Source organism: Diospyros lotus, chromosome 8, assembly GCF_014633365.1.
Source record: "Diospyros lotus cultivar Yz01 chromosome 8, ASM1463336v1, whole genome shotgun sequence".
NCBI classification, from domain to species: domain Eukaryota; kingdom Viridiplantae; phylum Streptophyta; class Magnoliopsida; order Ericales; family Ebenaceae; genus Diospyros; species Diospyros lotus.
The window spans coordinates 4,248,750-4,266,598 of NC_068345.1; the positions used below are offsets into that span (position 1 = coordinate 4,248,750).

General features: G+C 35.6%; 1 protein-coding gene across 1 annotated transcript; it reads right to left on the reverse strand.

Moving 5' to 3' along the window:
* Window positions 1-355: 355 nt before the first annotated feature.
* Window positions 356-2,912, reverse strand: LOC127808836 (WAT1-related protein At1g43650-like). Its single transcript, XM_052347491.1, has 7 exons — window positions 2,662-2,912; window positions 2,509-2,571; window positions 2,262-2,378; window positions 1,912-2,173; window positions 1,483-1,641; window positions 1,224-1,375; window positions 356-584 (listed from the first exon to the last, which is right to left on the reverse strand). Exons 1-7 carry the CDS (start codon window positions 2,865-2,867, stop codon window positions 464-466), a joined length of 1,080 nt encoding a protein of 359 aa, XP_052203451.1. The 5' UTR covers window positions 2,868-2,912; the 3' UTR covers window positions 356-463.
* Between the last annotated feature and the right edge of the window lie 14,937 nt (window positions 2,913-17,849).

The following is a 17,849-nucleotide window of genomic DNA, read 5'->3' on the forward strand; positions in this document are numbered from 1 at the left end:
TGTATGGATATAATTGAGTCGCTTCATTTAAATATATCAATGTAATAAAATTTTGGGACCTATTTAGTTATAGAAAATATTTTTTTTGTTTTCCAGCTCTAGGTCTAATCTTTTATTAGAAAATAAAAATAGTTTTTTATTTTTTAATTTTATACTATGAATTAGCAAACATCAAATTAATGTTTTCAAATTTTTTTAAAAATAAATGTTATGACTTTCTGAAATACTAAATGTTAGGACATCTTTAATTGTAAAATTAAAATTAGAAACTGAATTTTTTTTAAAAATTAATTTCATTTCGAATATTGAAATTATTTTCTAAGAAATTATTAAGTTAAAAGTTAAAAAAAAAAAATCAAAGAAAGACAAAGTTAATTTTCCCCCATTTTCTCCGTAACCAAACAAAGACCAGACAACCCAACCAGCAATTGAATTAGTTGCCGATGATGTGTTTAAACGACTCTCACACAGTTTCTTGGGTGGTTTCTGCAGGCTTTTTTTCTTCCTTCTCTACTTTCGCTTCTTGGTGTCTGCCCCACAGGTAGCCATAGAGCCCTCCAACCAGCAACAGAGCTCCACATAGACTGCCCAAATTACACCAAAATTCAAAGGGAATCAAAGTTTAATACAAAGCTTTCATGTAAAATAATATGACTCATTAACATCTCTACCTGGAAACATGACATATTTTCTCTAAGTTTTTTTTTTTTAATAAAAAGTACCTCTAAAATGCCTCTAGAATGATGTGATATATATAGCTATAATTCTGTATTTTACAATCATTTTAGAGAAATTAATCTTCCCAATATAAATATCAACTAATCATGTCAAATCATCTTGATCAAAATTTTTGCATAAAATTAGAACTGACAATGGGTTGAATTTGAATCGTATAACTTTCTCTTATTTTTTGTACCGCAGCAAGTAATTTACTTGATTTTCCAACTTTGTTTCGTTATTTGATCAATTTATATAAATGTATTAAAAATAATTGATCCCTGAAAATAATTTTTTATTTTTAATTATATTTTTTCCCTATTACATAACATCTCATATTTTAAATTACTACAACAATTTCAAAAAATAACATAATATAAAAATAAAAAATGACAAAGCATGAGCAATGAGCATCTTAGAAGAATTCTGTTTCTAAGAACAATTTTTTTTTTTCTGTAAAAATAAAAGATAAAGCATGAGCAATGGGCATGATGGTGCAAGTTAACCTTCCCCAATGCAGGGATTCCTTCCACAAGACGGCAGATAAGAAAGCTGTAATGGGAAGCGTCAATGGAGTGAACATAGCAAGAAACACTGGGCCCTTCTTGTTTATCACCCATATTCTCAACCAGTAACTGATCCCTGTGGCCACTACCCCCTGCGCATCATCCCCCTTTCCAATCAATTTCAATGGAATCGGAATTCTAATTAATTCTGTGAGGGGGGGTTATAGAAAAAGAGAAGTTAATTGTAGGCCACTCTTACACAGAAGATGACTGAGAGAAGATTAATATCCCAGCCAAGCTTCCACGACGATATGTTTCTCTCCGCGGCCGCCGCCCAAACCACTGACTGTATGCAGCTGAAGAAGGTCTGCAACGCCGTCAGTCGCAGTATTGCAGGATATTGTTTCGTTAGAGGACCCTGGATTAAAACACCGTACAAGTCGTCGAGTCAACATTAAATCTGCAGCTACCAGTGCTGAATAAATTCTCGTAAAAGCAACTCAGTATAGAAGGAAATGAGGCATGGCATCGAGTGGGTCATGGTTCCAAGAGACATATCATTTATTCATTGATGTTCACTTGAAGAGATGTATATGAATGACGGGTCGGCCCTCCTTTAATAATTACACTTGAATAAGGGCGAACTAAAGACATGTTTCTTCGATGAGGGAGAGAGAGAAAGGAGAACCTGCATGATTGTCCAAAAAGAGAGACCAATGTTGGAAGTGACACAGGTAAGAGAGCCCTTTAGCCAGTCTCCTCTGGAGTAGTAGGACTCTGAATTATTAGATGGAGATGGCGCTGCCGATGAAAGCTCCTTGTGGCGGCTGCCCAGTGAATAAATTGGAGGGCCTTTAATCAAGATGAAGACCATGGCACCCCCAAGGCTCACTATGGATCCCACAAGCTTGGCCACTCCATGCCATTCCCTTATGGCAATGCACTCCATCCTGCATGCAATATCGTCATCACCATATATATTTATATCAGCCCACAAACATCACTCTCTATATATACACACACACACTATATATACACCTTAAGAGGAGAGCCATGATGAAGGTGATGGCCGGAACAGTGTTGCTGATGGCCACCGTGAATGTCGCCGACACGTAGTCCATCGACAGAGAGTTCAGATCGAAGCTCACTGTGATCCTGAAAAGAGTACGTTCTTCATGACATGACTAATTATGAAGCTAATTAAAGATATTAATTTAGCTGAAAATTTGCATACATATGTAACATCTAAATCAAGCCGAATTAATTAGAATTCATAAGTACGTACCCAAATAAAGAAACGAAGAAGATCTTGCAGAGCAAGTTGAATGACAGTGAGGCAGACTGGTGGCTGCGAATAGTTAAAGTTGGAAATATGGCAGAATTTATCATCAAAATCCCAAAAGAGGAGAGAAAGCACGCCGGAAATGAAATAAATTACCTCTCAAAGAAGATGGCGAATGGAGCCAAGACAACAGATGCAAAGGCTTGGCGATAGGCCACGAAAACGTAAGGGTTCATGCCCTTCGAAATGGCGGCCTTGTTAAACAAGGACCTGCCGGCGATGACGAACTGGATGAATAGGACTCCCAGATAGGGCTTGTTGCTCTTCAACAAGGCCGTCACTTGGCCTACTGAGCACTTCATCTTACTTTCCCTGTTGTTGGCCTTCTTTCAACTCCTTCCATCTGGAACATCTATATATATATATATAGGGCCACCAGGGTGGTGTTCTGGTGATAGTAGCTAAGCTATGGTGGGCGCCATGTGTTCAAGTTTTGAATTCTAGGAGTCTTAACACATTTTTTTTTATGTCCCCTGTGATTCCTTTGTCATATTTAATTTGAGAAGTGAAGTTACTAATAATGTTATTATAAAAACTCAAAGAAATATAATTAAACTTATAAACAATACTTGGTATTGATTAATTTTATGATTTAATTGTGTTGTTAGTCACACCGTGCTTAACCTTGTTGGTGACGCAATAAGTTAATTAAGGGTAGAAGGTGGAGAATGGGATTGGATTTTGAGTCAGCTAATAGAATTAGTAGTGGGTGCATGCATCAATGCGATCTTTAAATGTAAAAGGCACCATGGGCTATAGCTTTTGACAATTTAACCAGATAGGTGTAGTTTATGAATCATGCACACTGTGTAAGCCTTTAACTTCTTTTGAAGCTTTTAATTAGACCCAGCCTTGTACCGCACGAAGTGCTGTTGCGAGACCTTGTGACAACCACAAGATTAGTAGTTAGGTTATGTGATATATGGGGTTTGACGCGTGCTGTCAACTTAATTAAAGTGGCTGTGATGGTGGAATTAATACGAGGTCACATATATAGTTTTCATTTGGTGATAATGCCATTGATTATTGCTTCCTTTTTGGAACCATTGATTGCTTCCTCTTGACAAAAAAAAAGAAGAAGAAGGTTTTATATGTGTATACGTTTTATAAAAGGACAATAAGCCGTCCAATCCACAACAATGGAGTCAATTTAAAAGCTTTAATTGGTTGAGTGGATATGCACCAATCCACAACAATGGAGTCAATTTAAAAGCTTTAATTGGTTGAGTGGATATGCACCAGAGGAGACATGTATACATATAGGATAATGCTACATGGAGGAATGTATGGACAAACCCAAGTTAAATTACAAGTTAACCCTCTTCAAAAATTACAATGATACCCTCAAAATTTTCAACCTCCCGTCTGCCCAATTTGGTTTAAGGTTTAGGTGGCTTTCTGTTACTCTCAGTCTCGCTCTCTCTCACTCGTTGTCTCTTACTCTCTCCGTCCTCACCATCACCAACTATTCCTCCATTGCCGACGGCTCTTTCTCTCTCTCTCTCTCTGTATTTTTTAACCCATCCGCTTTCTCCTCTGTTTCACCCACCTTTGTTGGAAAGAAGAATCCTAGCGATGTGAGAGATCGAACGCCCCCATCTTGAATGGAATGGTATGTGATTTGTCTTTGCTAGTTTTCTTTATCTCCCTTCAGCCTTCAGCCTTCAGTGCATGCATTTCTTTGTTCATATAGTTTCTAGGTTTCTGCGTGTTTTTTCACGTCATGCGTTTTGCTGTTGGGGCCAGGGAATATTGCTTTGTGCAATGATCCAGTGATAATGCCTTCTAGGAAGTAGGTGAGTACCTATCAGGAGTAGATGGGATCCTAAATGAGCTTATTGTGTGGTTAGATATAAAGAGGCATAAATTGGAAAGTTAATGTTTTACAACACTGTAAATTGGCAGTTAAGGTTTTATAGCTTTAAGTGAATTATGATTGTGGTTCATGTATGATGTTCAAACTTCAACCTGATATTTTGGTAGCTCGAGTAGTTGCATCATGGATGTTTTAATTATACAGTTGAAATTTCAATTTCATTATTTTCTTAATACGTATGCCCTATGTCTCAATTGGGAAAGAATGAGATATAAATACAAGACATATTAGCTTCAACTTAGTAGCTTGACGATCATCACAGTCAATATTTCAAAATTGATTATCTAATATTCTATACGAGAATGGTGTCCTAAAAGATCCATTTCACAAAAGTTTAAGTGCAATGCACTCTAAACTTAAGGCTTTTTGTTTTTGCCAGAAAATGGTTGAGCCCACACTTTGAGAGCATTGTATGTCCCTAAAAATGTATACTTGCATTTATTTTTGTCCATCTTTATGTATACATGACACTTTGGCCTTTGTTTATGATTTCTGGCTTGCATAATTCATCATAATTCTCCTCGACACATTTCATTATGTTTTTTGTTAAAGCAGGGGACTTGATTGAAGAGTATTGCTGTAACACTCCAATTCCTGGGAGCGTTAACGTAACGTAAGATTCCGAGGATAATTTTTTTTTTTAAACAAAAACCCAACACAAAAACCATTCCCCGAAGATCCCGTTACACCTTCTCAGTATATCAACTATGAACCATTAATAAACCAAGACAGGTTCACCAACACAAATGCGAAAGCTAGATCGAAACCTCAACAGGTCATAACCGAAACCACTTTATTTATATATAAAGTTGCACCAACGTTTACATGACGTTTTCAAAAGTAAATAACACAACTGAAAAGACATAATGTAAACTATCCGCTAATCGCCGTCACTCCTCGACGATTCCTTTCCCTTTTGCACCGCTGCCTTTACCTGGAACGTTTGAATATTCCAGGGACAAAGTCCAAATTAGATGATGAATCATCTAAGTGAGAGTTCAAAACACATTTTTCATGAATAATGCAAGACATGAAATAAACCAATACACCCGGTAAGCCCTAACTCAAGAGAATTCCCACGCGCTTAACCCTACCATGGAGAAAGAGCAATCTCTCTAAAAGCTATGCCACCACACCGACTCGACGACACGACGACGCGACGCGATTCTAGCTTAAATGGGGCTGCCAACGCATCTCACCAGAATACGTTCCCACCTTAAGCATCCAGGAACCACCATACAATCCAACTCCAAAATTTCACATGGACCACCTAATCGTCCTAGTGCAACTTCCCTGGCCAAACGGCCTGGCAAGAAAATCAAGGCGGCTATCCTGACATGCACACCTAGCATCAGATACCCCTATTATTCTGTCACGCCCTTGGAGAATTACGGCTACACTATCCAGATAACATCCTAGGCTGACATCCCACATGAACAACACAGTATGGACCACCTAGTCGTCCTAGTGCAACTTCCCTGACCAAACGGTCTGGCACGGAAACCAAGGCGGCTATCCTGACATGCACACCAGCATCAGATACCCCTATTATTCCGTCACGCCCTTGGAGAATTATGGCTACACTATCCAGACAACATCCGAGGCTGACATTCCATACGTACACATAAAACTCAAAACAATGCCACAATTCACAATTCAATGCATCGTATAAACAACATTTATAAAATGCAATGCACAGTTCAAAACGTTTAGGGACAAACCACCCTCATAAATCCAACCGTCACCGGTTACCATTTTAATGCACAAAACCATTTTGCATGAAATCACTATATGTTTAGATAGAACAAGCACAATAAATCAAGTTTTCGGGGCAAACACTCACAACTTAAAACCAACTTTTTCGGTAGAACACTCACCTTGAACGAAACTCAGAACACCTCGAATCTTGTGCTCAACCTTAATTTTCGTGCAACTCCTCAAGTCTTTTAACCAAACCACCTCCTTACAAGTCCTCACGCGCTGCCTAAGTGCTCTACGCGTGTGATGCCTCGCTTATGCTTTAAAAACCCTTTATCCACTAAACCCGAAGCACTCTCGTCTAGCACAAATGTATCACAACTTCGAATGAGAGAATCCTTAGCCTTGAGCCCCTATTTATATGTTTAGGAAACTTAGCCACCAAGAAATATATATTCTGCAATCATTTCAAATCTTTTTCAATCATTCCAAATCTTCTAATATTTTCTATAATCATTCCAAATCTTTTGATATCTTTTGCAATCATTCCAAAATCTTCTAAGATTCTCTGCAATCATTGTAAATCTTCTATAATCATTCCAAATCTTCTAATATCTTTTGTAATCATTCCAAAATCTTCTAAGATTCTCTGCAATCATTGTTATCCAAATCAAATCTTTTCTTATCCAATCAAATCTTATCCTTAAAGTAATCACGAGCCTTCATCTTATCTCTAGCGTCATCATGAGACTTCATCCTTATCTCTAAAGTCATTTATGAAGCTTTTTCCTGAATCTTCCAAATGCCCCTAGTAAAAAGATTTCAAGAATTACACTTTGGCCCGAACTTTTGGATAATTGCACTTAGACCCTTTTTAACATGGTCCACGGGCTAATTTTTAATTGCATTTTAGTCCCTGAAAAATGGACTAATTGCGCTAATGCCCCTAATTTTTAGATAAATTACACTTTTACCCCAACCTCAAAAATTACGATTTTGCCCCCGGCTCAAAAACTGAACTTCTCTTTAAAGACCTTTATAACCCTTTGAAATATCCTAAAATATTCTCTTTAAAATTCTGAAAAAATATCGTTTCGATCTCCCTCTGTCAATTTCGAAAAAACTGCACTTAGGCCCGAATCTTCGTTTTAGCTACAAACCTTTTTGTTTCTTCCAAAAACTACTGAAGGGTTACTCTATATGCCAAATATGAACTTCCTCGGGGTTCTATTGACTTCCCGGATGCCCCGTATGATAATTCGATATTTCAGCCTAAATCACAATTGCCTTTTTTTAGCTGTACCGGGAACCATTCTCGATCCAACTTCTTTTGATGCCTAAAATCATAACTCGTATTACTTGTCGATACTATACCATTTTCCTTGGGTATCTAGGGTCCAGGGTACTCCCTCTGACTAATTCGATCGTCCAAAGTTGCGTTAGTGTACCCTATAGTCTTATTTTCCACAAAGTCCATTTATGCCCTTCATCAAATATTATTTATGACCTCAAATTATTCTCGGGTATTACAATTGCAATTATCCCTTATTGAGGTCTTCAAAACTTCAACTCTAGCTACTGTTATCAACTAGCGGGCAATGAGGAAGTGTATTGCAATTATCCTTGATTGAATTCGTCGTTGTGTATTTGGGGTTGCTGGAGACACTAGATAGGTTTTGCATTTGTAATTTGTAGCATGAAGAAACCACCGCAGTTTGTAATTTGCATTTGCATTTGTAGTTTGTGTTGCTAGAGTCACATGATAGGCTGTGTAATTCTTAATGAGATTGAAGTAAACCTCTGCATTTGCATTTGCAGTATGTGTAATTCTTAATGGGATCTGTCTTTTGATAGCTAAAAGAAGATCATATTGGGTACACTTTCCTGCTCTAGAAACCTTTTGGATGGAAGTTCTAGTCAAGTCATAGGGCTACTGGATTTAGTTTGTGGCAGTGCCAAATCCACTCACAATCAAGGGGAACAACCAAAGGCCCTTCAATGATGTGGCCCTCAAGAATTACACCTGAAATTGGGTTTGTCAAAAACTTTATTCAATACATGATAAGGAGATAAAACACATAATTGAATAGAATATGGGAAAATATATGCCTAGCACATCCTTTCTATAGTCGCATATCAAATTGACATAAAGCATAAGCTCGTACAAATTCTAGATGAACGGAAATGTAAATATGAATTTATGTTCCTTGCAACATTGACAAAACTAGATATAGATGGTTGTAGAGTTAAAATCCATGTAGCCAACCCCACTTAGTGGATTAATGCTTGTGATGATGATTATGATTTAACATTCAGCAACAGACTAAACAAATGGTTACGATAAGAAAAAAATACATACAATCAATATACATTACATTAAAATACATACAATCAATTTACATACAATCCATTGGATGAACTTAAAGTACATATGGTGGTACCTCTACGGTAAGAAAAAATAGACTAAACAATCAATTTTCACGTAAGAAATAAAGTTTTACTAACATAGATTATCCTTTACATTAAAGCCAAATACCTAAATCTACTACCATCGTTTTTTGTCAGCCATACAATCAACAAAAAAATAACTAAATCCTAACACTATTAGAACCCTAACAGACTTCATTTCTTTTTTCCTATACTCCTGAAGCTTCATTTTCAATTGAAAATTCTCTTTCATTATACATCTATGGTCTTCCTAAAGCTTCAATATCTTTTCTTGAAGTGATATCTCCTTTTCATCTTTAACCTCCATGTTCCATTTTAACTTATCCAATAAAGCTCCGCATAATGTTTTCTCACAATTGGTTCGTTCATCATCGATCCATTGAAACCATCTACAATCATCATCCTGTCCACCAAACCATCCAACAATCAATCATAAGAAAATTATTAACAGTTATTTAATGTATAAGATAAAAATTACCTTCCAGAATCGACATCGCAAGAATCTCCTTCCAGGATTAGATTTAGTCCATGAAGTTTAACACAAAATAGACACACCATGCTCACACATAATTCATTGATGCGAGGTTGAAGAGTTGATTGAACTTTCACCCATTTCTAAATTGGACGTCATCATAATAAAAATAATTAAATTTGAAAAAGATTATGTTATTAAATAGTTGTACTTCAAATGTTTCATCAATGTCAATATCCTCCCACTTATACGCTAAAAAAATATAAATTTATACACTATCAAGTATGTCAAACAATTGCTAATACATTCAAAACTAAATAAAACATAACATTAAGCAAAATTTGAACTTGTGAACTGATTCAAGTGCATGACACAACAAGCCCAATTGAACAAGAATTTTTAGAAGCAATAAAACATTACAGTGAAGAGAACAAGATTCCTTGCTACATTGAATCCAACACAATCATCACAGTACATTCGTTGTTGTAATACCCCGAGAGCCCAGAGGAGTTGTATATATCGAGGATAGTGTAAGAAAGGAAACAGCACCAACTGGATACCTTTTGGGCTGAATGTTGGCAAAGAACTCCCAAGTTAAGCGTGCTTAACCTGGGGTAATCCAGGGATGGGTGACCCCTTGGGAAGTTTGCGTAGGCCCATCAGGGTAAGTTGTTCCGGTCCTTCCTATCGCTCGATTTGGGATGTTACAAGTGGTATCAGAGCCGACCCCCGAGCCTCTGAGCCCGGTGGTGGGGCAAACCTTAGCGAGGAGGCTGAGTCCCGAGGGGGGTGTGTAGGCCCCTATGAGGGGTGCGTGTAGGCACCTTAGGCGAATCCTACATCGGCCATGCAAGGGGGGAGAGATCTGGGACCGATTGTAAGGTCGCATGACGAGGATGTCATGTGCTTAAGGGGGGGATAATGTAATACCCCGAGAGCCCAAAAGAGTTGTATATATCGAGGATAATGTAAGAAAGGAAACAACACCAGCTGGATACCTTTTGGGCTGAATGTTGGCAAAGAACTCCCAAGTTAAGCACGCTTAACCTGGGGTAATCCAGGGATGGGTAACCCCCTAGGAAGTTCGCGTAGGCCCATCAGGGTAAGTTGTTCTGATCCTTCTTATCACTCGATTCGGGATGTTACAGTTGTTGTACATAAATATGGTGGATTAAGGGTAGGCAACAAAACAAGTTTGGAAGACTCATACAAGTGGTTCACATATGGGTGTTCCAGCAAGTCTAACAACAAGGCTTTAAATTTTGTTTAAAAAGAATACACATATGGGTTTTACGTACATATCTAAGAAGTAACAAATGTGAAAATTTAGAAGTATTTCATCAATTTTGGTGCAAGTGAACATATCATCTTCAAGTGGAAAATAATAAATGGATCTAGTGTGAAACGACCCATTAAAGAGATGAAATGCTTCACAGGAATTTGTTCTTTAACATTAATGCAAAATTTCACCAGTAATAAAGCTTGAGCAACTCAACTAGGGGCCACATACTGTTGCAAAAAATCTCTACAAAAATAGGGTTAGTGCAATAACATCGAACTAGATATAATCGAATGTAAAGAACAACACACAAAGTATCGAAAACAGCAACAAGAAGATGAACACGAAGTACAAACTCCCTGTTTAAACACGTTCAAGGCTCAGATTTGAAGAGTTCGTTCACCACTTTGGTAACGCCAACGAATAAGAACCACAAGCCACAACGAAGCCCTCAAAGCAGCCCTCAAACTGAAAGCCTAGAAAGCCCCAACACCTCTCGGCCGAACTCAACCGAAGCCCTCTCTCACCCAAAACGATCAACGCCACACACAATAGGTTACCACAGAAGGTAGATTGGTCACAAAGACAGAGGGTAGAAAGCACAAAGCCAAAGAGAAATGCTTATCGAGAATGGATGATTGAAACCCCCTAAATAGGGCATGCGACACCAACAAATCGGCCAAGATCAACAAGGACAAATGATGTCTCTCAACATGGAAAGAAGCATCGGACCTACATGGAAACAGAGCCATCGAAGATTAGCCACAAAAGGAAACCATAAAGGAAGCAATCGGCCAAGCAAGGAAACGAGAGAGAGAGGGGGGGCTAGGGTTCGGCCGAAGGAAAAGAAACAACAGGGAATAGGCAACACAAAATGAGTCTTTTATATGTGGGCTTAGGGCTTGGGCTTTTGGGCTCAGAGCAATGGGCTTCCCTCCCACTTGAGCAAATGGGCTAAGGCCCATTTCTCCTCTAAAGTGGGAATAGGGCTTATGGCCCGGCTTCTAAAATGGGCTGCCTAAAAGTGGTGACGGACCTGGGTTCTTCAATCCCGGGCCGAAGCCTATAAAGATGAAACCCACCCGAAAAATCGTCACAGCCTTGGGCCTCATTAGGAAACACAAAACCAACACATACATACAAAGGAATAGAGAGTACCAACAACAGGAGGATGACATCCTTTTCAATTGTAGCTCACAATCTACCAAAGCAAAATAGATAGTAAAAACAAAAATACATAAAAAATACAGAGGAATAGAGAGTACCAATGTAAAAAATGCAGAGGCTGAAACTTCTTCAACGAGGGACGTCCAATGAATTTTTTAGGCGAGTTCTTGCTTTGGCCAGAAATTTCAAACCTCGTCGCCGACGGTAGGGAGAGATGAAGCAGGCGGAGTGGGGGCGTCCGATCTCACACTTCTAGGGTTCTACTTTCCGACAGATGCGATGGGTTAAAAAATACAGAGAGATAGAGTGAGAGGGATTGAGAGAGTGAGAGAGAGAGAGCGAGAGGGATACAATCGTTGGCAATGGAGGAATAGAGAGTACGCCTACCTCTATCGGAAAGAGTAAGAGAGAGCGAGAGATAGCGAGACACAAAGAATACCCAAATTGAGAGAGAGATAAAGCAAGTTAAACCCTAAACAATCAATTTGAGCGAGACAGGTTTTCAAATTAACTCAAATTTGAAACCCAAGTTATCACGATATTTTAATGTCAATATATCGCGATAACCTGGGTTTGTCAATTCATTTTTGTCGTTGCGTTCGTCTGTGTAGCATTATCCATATGTATAGCACCCCAAATTAAGACAGAAATTAGATGGCTACATCCCAAATTAGAGTGTTCAACCTTTTATTCTTAAATTTATATATAGTACAACATATTGGTTTACTTAAATTCAAATATTTTTTTATAACCCACTAAACTTGCTTCATTTTTTTTCCTTTTCCAAAAACATTTCTATTTGCAATGTTCAACGATACGCATATAGTTTCTCATCAAAATTTACTTGCAAATTTTATATATTTTGTAAAAATTTACACTACAAAAAATCAACGTTTTAGAAATGGAAGATTCCATTGCTAAAACATCAAAATCAGTCGCTAAATTTTTTAGCGACGGATTTAGTAACGGGTACCTTTCCTTCGCTAAAAAGAGCGTTGCTGAAATTTAGCGATAACATTAGCGACGGGTTTATCCCTAATCAGCGATGGGTACAATCCTGTCGCTAAATTTAGCGACGAAAAACAATTCCATCGCTAAATTCAGCGCATGCCCAAAATTCAATGCGCGCCAGCCCTCGCCCTCCCCTCATGCACGCCACACGTGGCCGCACTGGGATATTACTCTCAGCTATTACCTCAAGCTATTACCAAGTTTCGGGGGCGAGCCAACAGATTTGAAAGCCTCTTTGTTTATTGATGTGTATAAAATATATTTATACTATTCTCTTCCAAATTTTTCAAAATTATATTTACACTCCAAAATTTCGCGCGGTAAATTTTGGATGCCTCCTCTCATTATATATTTATTGATCTGGAAGTCTTTGTTGTTAAATAATTTTAATTTTTAATTATTTTTTAAAATTCATTATGTTAAATTTTAAATATTTTTTTATTTTTTTAGGAACGAGGTGCCCCGTCGCTAAATTTTAAATTTTTATTTATTTGTTTTTTATTTTTTAGTGACGAGGTGACCCCGTCGCTAAATTTTACATTTTTTATTTTTTAGCAGGTATGACCCTGTCACTAAATTTTATATTTTTTAATTCTTTTTTTTTTTGTAACTACAGGGCGACCTATCGCTAAATTTTTATTTTTTATTTATTTTTTTAATTTTTATAGCGACAGGGGTCACACTCGTCCCTAAATTTTAATTTTTTATTTAATTTATTTTTATTTTTTAGCGACATGTGTGTCCCCGTCGCTAAATTTTATATTTTTATTTATTTATTTTTTATTTTTTAGCAATAGGTGTGACCTCATCGCTAAATTTTAATTTTTTATTTTATTTTTTTTATTTTTTAGCGACGAGTGTGGCCCCGTTGCTAAATTATAATTTTTTTTTATTTTTAGTGATAGGGTGATCACGTCGCTAAATTTTATTTTTTTTTTATTTTTTAGCGATTTGATCTCTGTTGCTAAATTTAGTGACGAGTTTTTCGTCGCTAAATTAAAATAATATTTAAAAATATTAGCAATGGAATTTCCATCGCTATCCATCGCTAATTAGCACAGAATAATTCCATCACTAAATTTCGTCGCTAAAAACTATTTTTCTTGTAGTGTTAGAAAAAAAAATCTACTTCCCAACTTAGCAAGAATATCAAAATTAAATGATGTGTGAACCTTGATAATTGAACGCTTTAACTTATTTTTTATCAAAAAAATTTTAAGTAATATGAAGAGCCTATCTTTCTAATTTATAGTTTTTTTCTTCTTTAAGATTGATAGTAATAAAAAGGTTTAATTTAGTTAAATAATATTACTTGGTATTGGATATGCTAAAAATTATCTTAATACTTTTCTTAATATATATATTAAGACGGATGATAGCAGCAAGTTTCTCAAACAATGATTTCTCGCCTAAATTATCATCGATTGATATTGTAATACATATAGTAGTAAGTAGAAGAAAAACTAATTTTATATTAAAAGATAATAGTCAATAATTCATTATGCATTAAAAAGGCATTATGTATCAATTTCGAGATTTTGTTGAGGTGTATGTAACTTAATGTTTTTAGTAAATTTAATATTTTTTTCATTTATTATGTTAATGTATAATAAGCATTATCTACACAGGGAAAATGATATATTGATATTAAAGTAATAATATTGTACAAAATCATTTAAATTTAATTATTTTTATAATAAGATCAATTTTATTGAATTTTATTTAATTATTAGGTCAATAATTTTTTAAATTAAATTTTTATATGTAGTTAATCTTTTACTAATAATATTAAATGATTACTAATAATGCATCAATAACATGGTTTTTAATTAATTAAAATTTTATTGGGCCATAATACATTTGGTTCAATTATGGAATAATTCATTTCATTCTTTCATATATGTGCTTACTTCGGATGGGTACATTGAAGAATCAATCTTGTGAAAACATTTAATCAATTATACACTACCTATAAGGCCCGCTTCCAAATATTCCTGTTTAGCATAGGATACTCGAAAAAAAGTCATTACAGAGGTGATATAGAACAAAACGGTACCCAAATAACAACTCATTTCATTTCTAGCAGCGAAAATTTAAATAAGATTTAATTACATTTTCAATATCTCATGACTTTAGGCTCGATGGCCATATAAAATAATAGGAGACTCAAATGCCAATAAATATAACAAATCATCATCATTATAAACCTCACCAAATCACTAATTAGGATCTTTGAAGTTAGAACGCGTCTCCGTACATCACTATCTCTGGACTGTAGTCCTACTAGACTCGCCCCCAATAACATTCTTTCTTTCACCTAAAATAGCAAAGAAGATCAAGTAAGCCACAAGGCTCAGCAAGTTTGAGAAACAAGGAACAATATATAGGATCCAAGAACATGATAACACCAAGAAGAGTAATCAAGGACTCCACAATTATATATAAGATTCATAATTCATGAATTTATCAATTAATCTTAATATATCATGTCACCATGTATCACTATGCAAATGTGCATAAAATTTCTATGTCATTATCAATTCTTACAGGCTTGCAAGCCATCAATTAAGACATGCAAAAGTGCATCATCTCATTATCAATATCGATCTCCCCGGCTCTCAATCCATAAATCATTGCATGCAAAAGTGCATAATTTCAATAAAATCTCACAAATAAATATGGAGCCAACATGTCGGGCTATGGCCACCTCGTCCCGCGTCAGGTGCTCTAGGGTACCCTTTCTCTCTCCGCACAAAATAATAGGTGCGCAAAACATATATATATATATATGTAACATGTACATGCATGTATTTGCCAACGACATATATTTAAATTCTTGTTTCTGCGATATTCATACTTTCAACATCACTTACCCATACCAGGTATTTTTTCATCATCAGATAAATTCAACATATCTTACTTCATAACGTTACCACATTCAAAATGTAATTTATGACACATAAATGCTTGATGTAATTTATAATACATGAATAATTTTTTAGAGATGCTATTTAATATTAAATCTCGATTCACCAGCTGAGGAATATTATAAATTTAATAACTATTTTTTCCATCATATGATTGTTGTGATTTCATTTAACCAGTGACAGTATGCATTTACTTGCATTCATGCTCATAGCTCAAATTTATGATTAGTCCCCATACAATCAGAATGACCATACCACTCGAAATTGCTGGTCAAAATAAATCTAAAATTTTTCTAAGGCGAATGACCAACTAGAACATATTTTTGTAAATATCTTCATTTTAAAAAACTAACTCCCGGTATTTTGATAAACAGAAGCTATATATTTCGAGGGTGGTAAAATCGCAAGTTCTTGAGTTTGTACTAAAACCAAAATTCTATTTTTTTTATTGTTATGGATTTTGATTTTTTTAATATTTTTATTGAAACCAAATAGAGGGTACTTTCTTATTTACATTTATGTATTAAAGTAAATGAAAAGTAAAATATAAATTAAAGAAAATAAAAATATATTTCGAGGTCATGAGTTCACGGTTTACGAAGAGAGCTTGCGGTTATGGCTTATGGCCAGAAGGCATATAGGTATGAGCTCGCGATTAAGGCTAACAGCTAGATATACGTCGGTTATTTAAAACATAAGGTATCTATACCAAGCTTTTCGTTTCATATATAATATATACATGTGAGGGTTTATTCAAGACCAAGGAGTATACCCACGATCTGCCTGCCTCTTATAAGGGTTATTTGAGTGGGCTTCTTTATTTGTACATATGCATACAACCGATAGCCCAATACAGAGGTGAACAGAACCCCTGTATCTAAACTGAAACTAAACATATGCCATTCACAGAAAATAAATCTGGGGTAAAGCAATCCCCATTCAAAACATCAAAGGGACCTTAATATACTTAGCTAGGAGATTCAAAAGAAAATGATGTTGTAACCGGAGAAGAAGAAGTTATACGCAAAAATAGATATATATATATATACATTCACATTATCACAGTAAGACAAAAAGAATACAGAAATCGCATTAGCTAGCTCGCACAAGGATATAAGAGGATGTATAAGAGAACTTGCAATGCAAATCAAAGGGAAGTGCAAGAAGAACTTGCATAACAATAAAGGAGAAAGTAGGAAATCGAGGAAGTGAAATACAGAATGTACAAACGAGTTTGCACTGAAAATAAAGAGGGAGTGCAAGAAGAACTTGCTTGTTGAGAATGCAAAAATCAGAGAGAAGTTCCACCCGCACACAAGAAGCAAACAGTAGCAGTGAATAGAAATGAGTGAATAGGATGGAAAAGGTGAAGAAGAAGAAGAACACGGAGAGGGACTAAAGGAGCAATGGAATAGTGCATTCAAAAAGAGGGGATTCACATTGCACTGAAATAGGAGATTTGTACACAGAGGTTGTTAGGAAAAAGGAGTGCATACATATTTGCACGCTAACTCCAGAATTTACCAAAATGTCCTACTTTTCATATTACAAACAAAAATATCCAGGGGTTTGATTGACAAATGCTATTTTAATTTATTTTCTTTTCCCCATTTTCTTATTACACCATCAAGTCCATTATTTCCAAATTATTTCTCACCATGGGCCAAAGCCCAAATCACATGTATCCCATATACATATATTCCAAGCCCACCAGGCTTAATTTTTCACTGGGGTTAGACATCTCATTAAATATTTAATTGAGGCCCTTTTACTTAAATTTTTCATTCCATGAACCATAAAATAAAATTATGCAATCCAAAATTATTTATATATCACCAAAGAAATTTAACATTAAGTATTAAAAAAATACTTAGACCTACATTTTAAATGCTATTACACTGACGTCAAGTATTAAAACACCTAGACCCACTTTAGGGTCGTTACATTACCTCTGTTTAAAGATATAAAAATTACAATGTCATCGTATTCTCTTATTATACAAATCCTCAAAGTTGGGTCGTTACATTACCACTTTAATGTGTTCAAACTTAGTTAGTGTTGTCACATGTTTTTTTGTCTATATGGATAACGAAATTTTGTTCAACATGCATCGTAATTTGCATTTGATACATAATAAATACACCCAACATTGAGGATTTGTATAATGGAATTTGAATACGATGTGTTGATACTTTACACAAGTTCGAAATGACTTTATTAACTGTTTACGGTGTATTCTCTTACTAATTTTTTGACTATAATGTATTGCGATTTTTCGAAACTTAAAAACATATTTTATTTTTGATTTGGCAGAATACGCTAACATCAGTGATGCATCACACATATGTGAATTTTGTGGTGCTATATTTTGGTATGACGAGAGAGTTGGCAAAAATTATAATACAA

What these genes read in the sequence shown, in the direction of transcription:
- LOC127808836 (XM_052347491.1), bottom strand. Translation starts at nt 2,867, where the DNA reads ATGAAGTGCTCAGTAGGCCAAGTGACGGCCTTGTTGAAGAGCAACAAG. An exon ending in TTCGCCATCTTCTTTGAGAG is followed by an intron (nt 2,572 to 2,661) that starts GTAATTTATTTC and finishes AACTATTCGCAG; the next exon opens with CCACCAGTCTGCCTCACTGT. An exon ending in TTCTCTCAGTCATCTTCTGT is followed by an intron (nt 1,376 to 1,482) that starts GTAAGAGTGGCC and finishes GATGATGCGCAG; the next exon opens with GGGGTAGTGGCCACAGGGAT.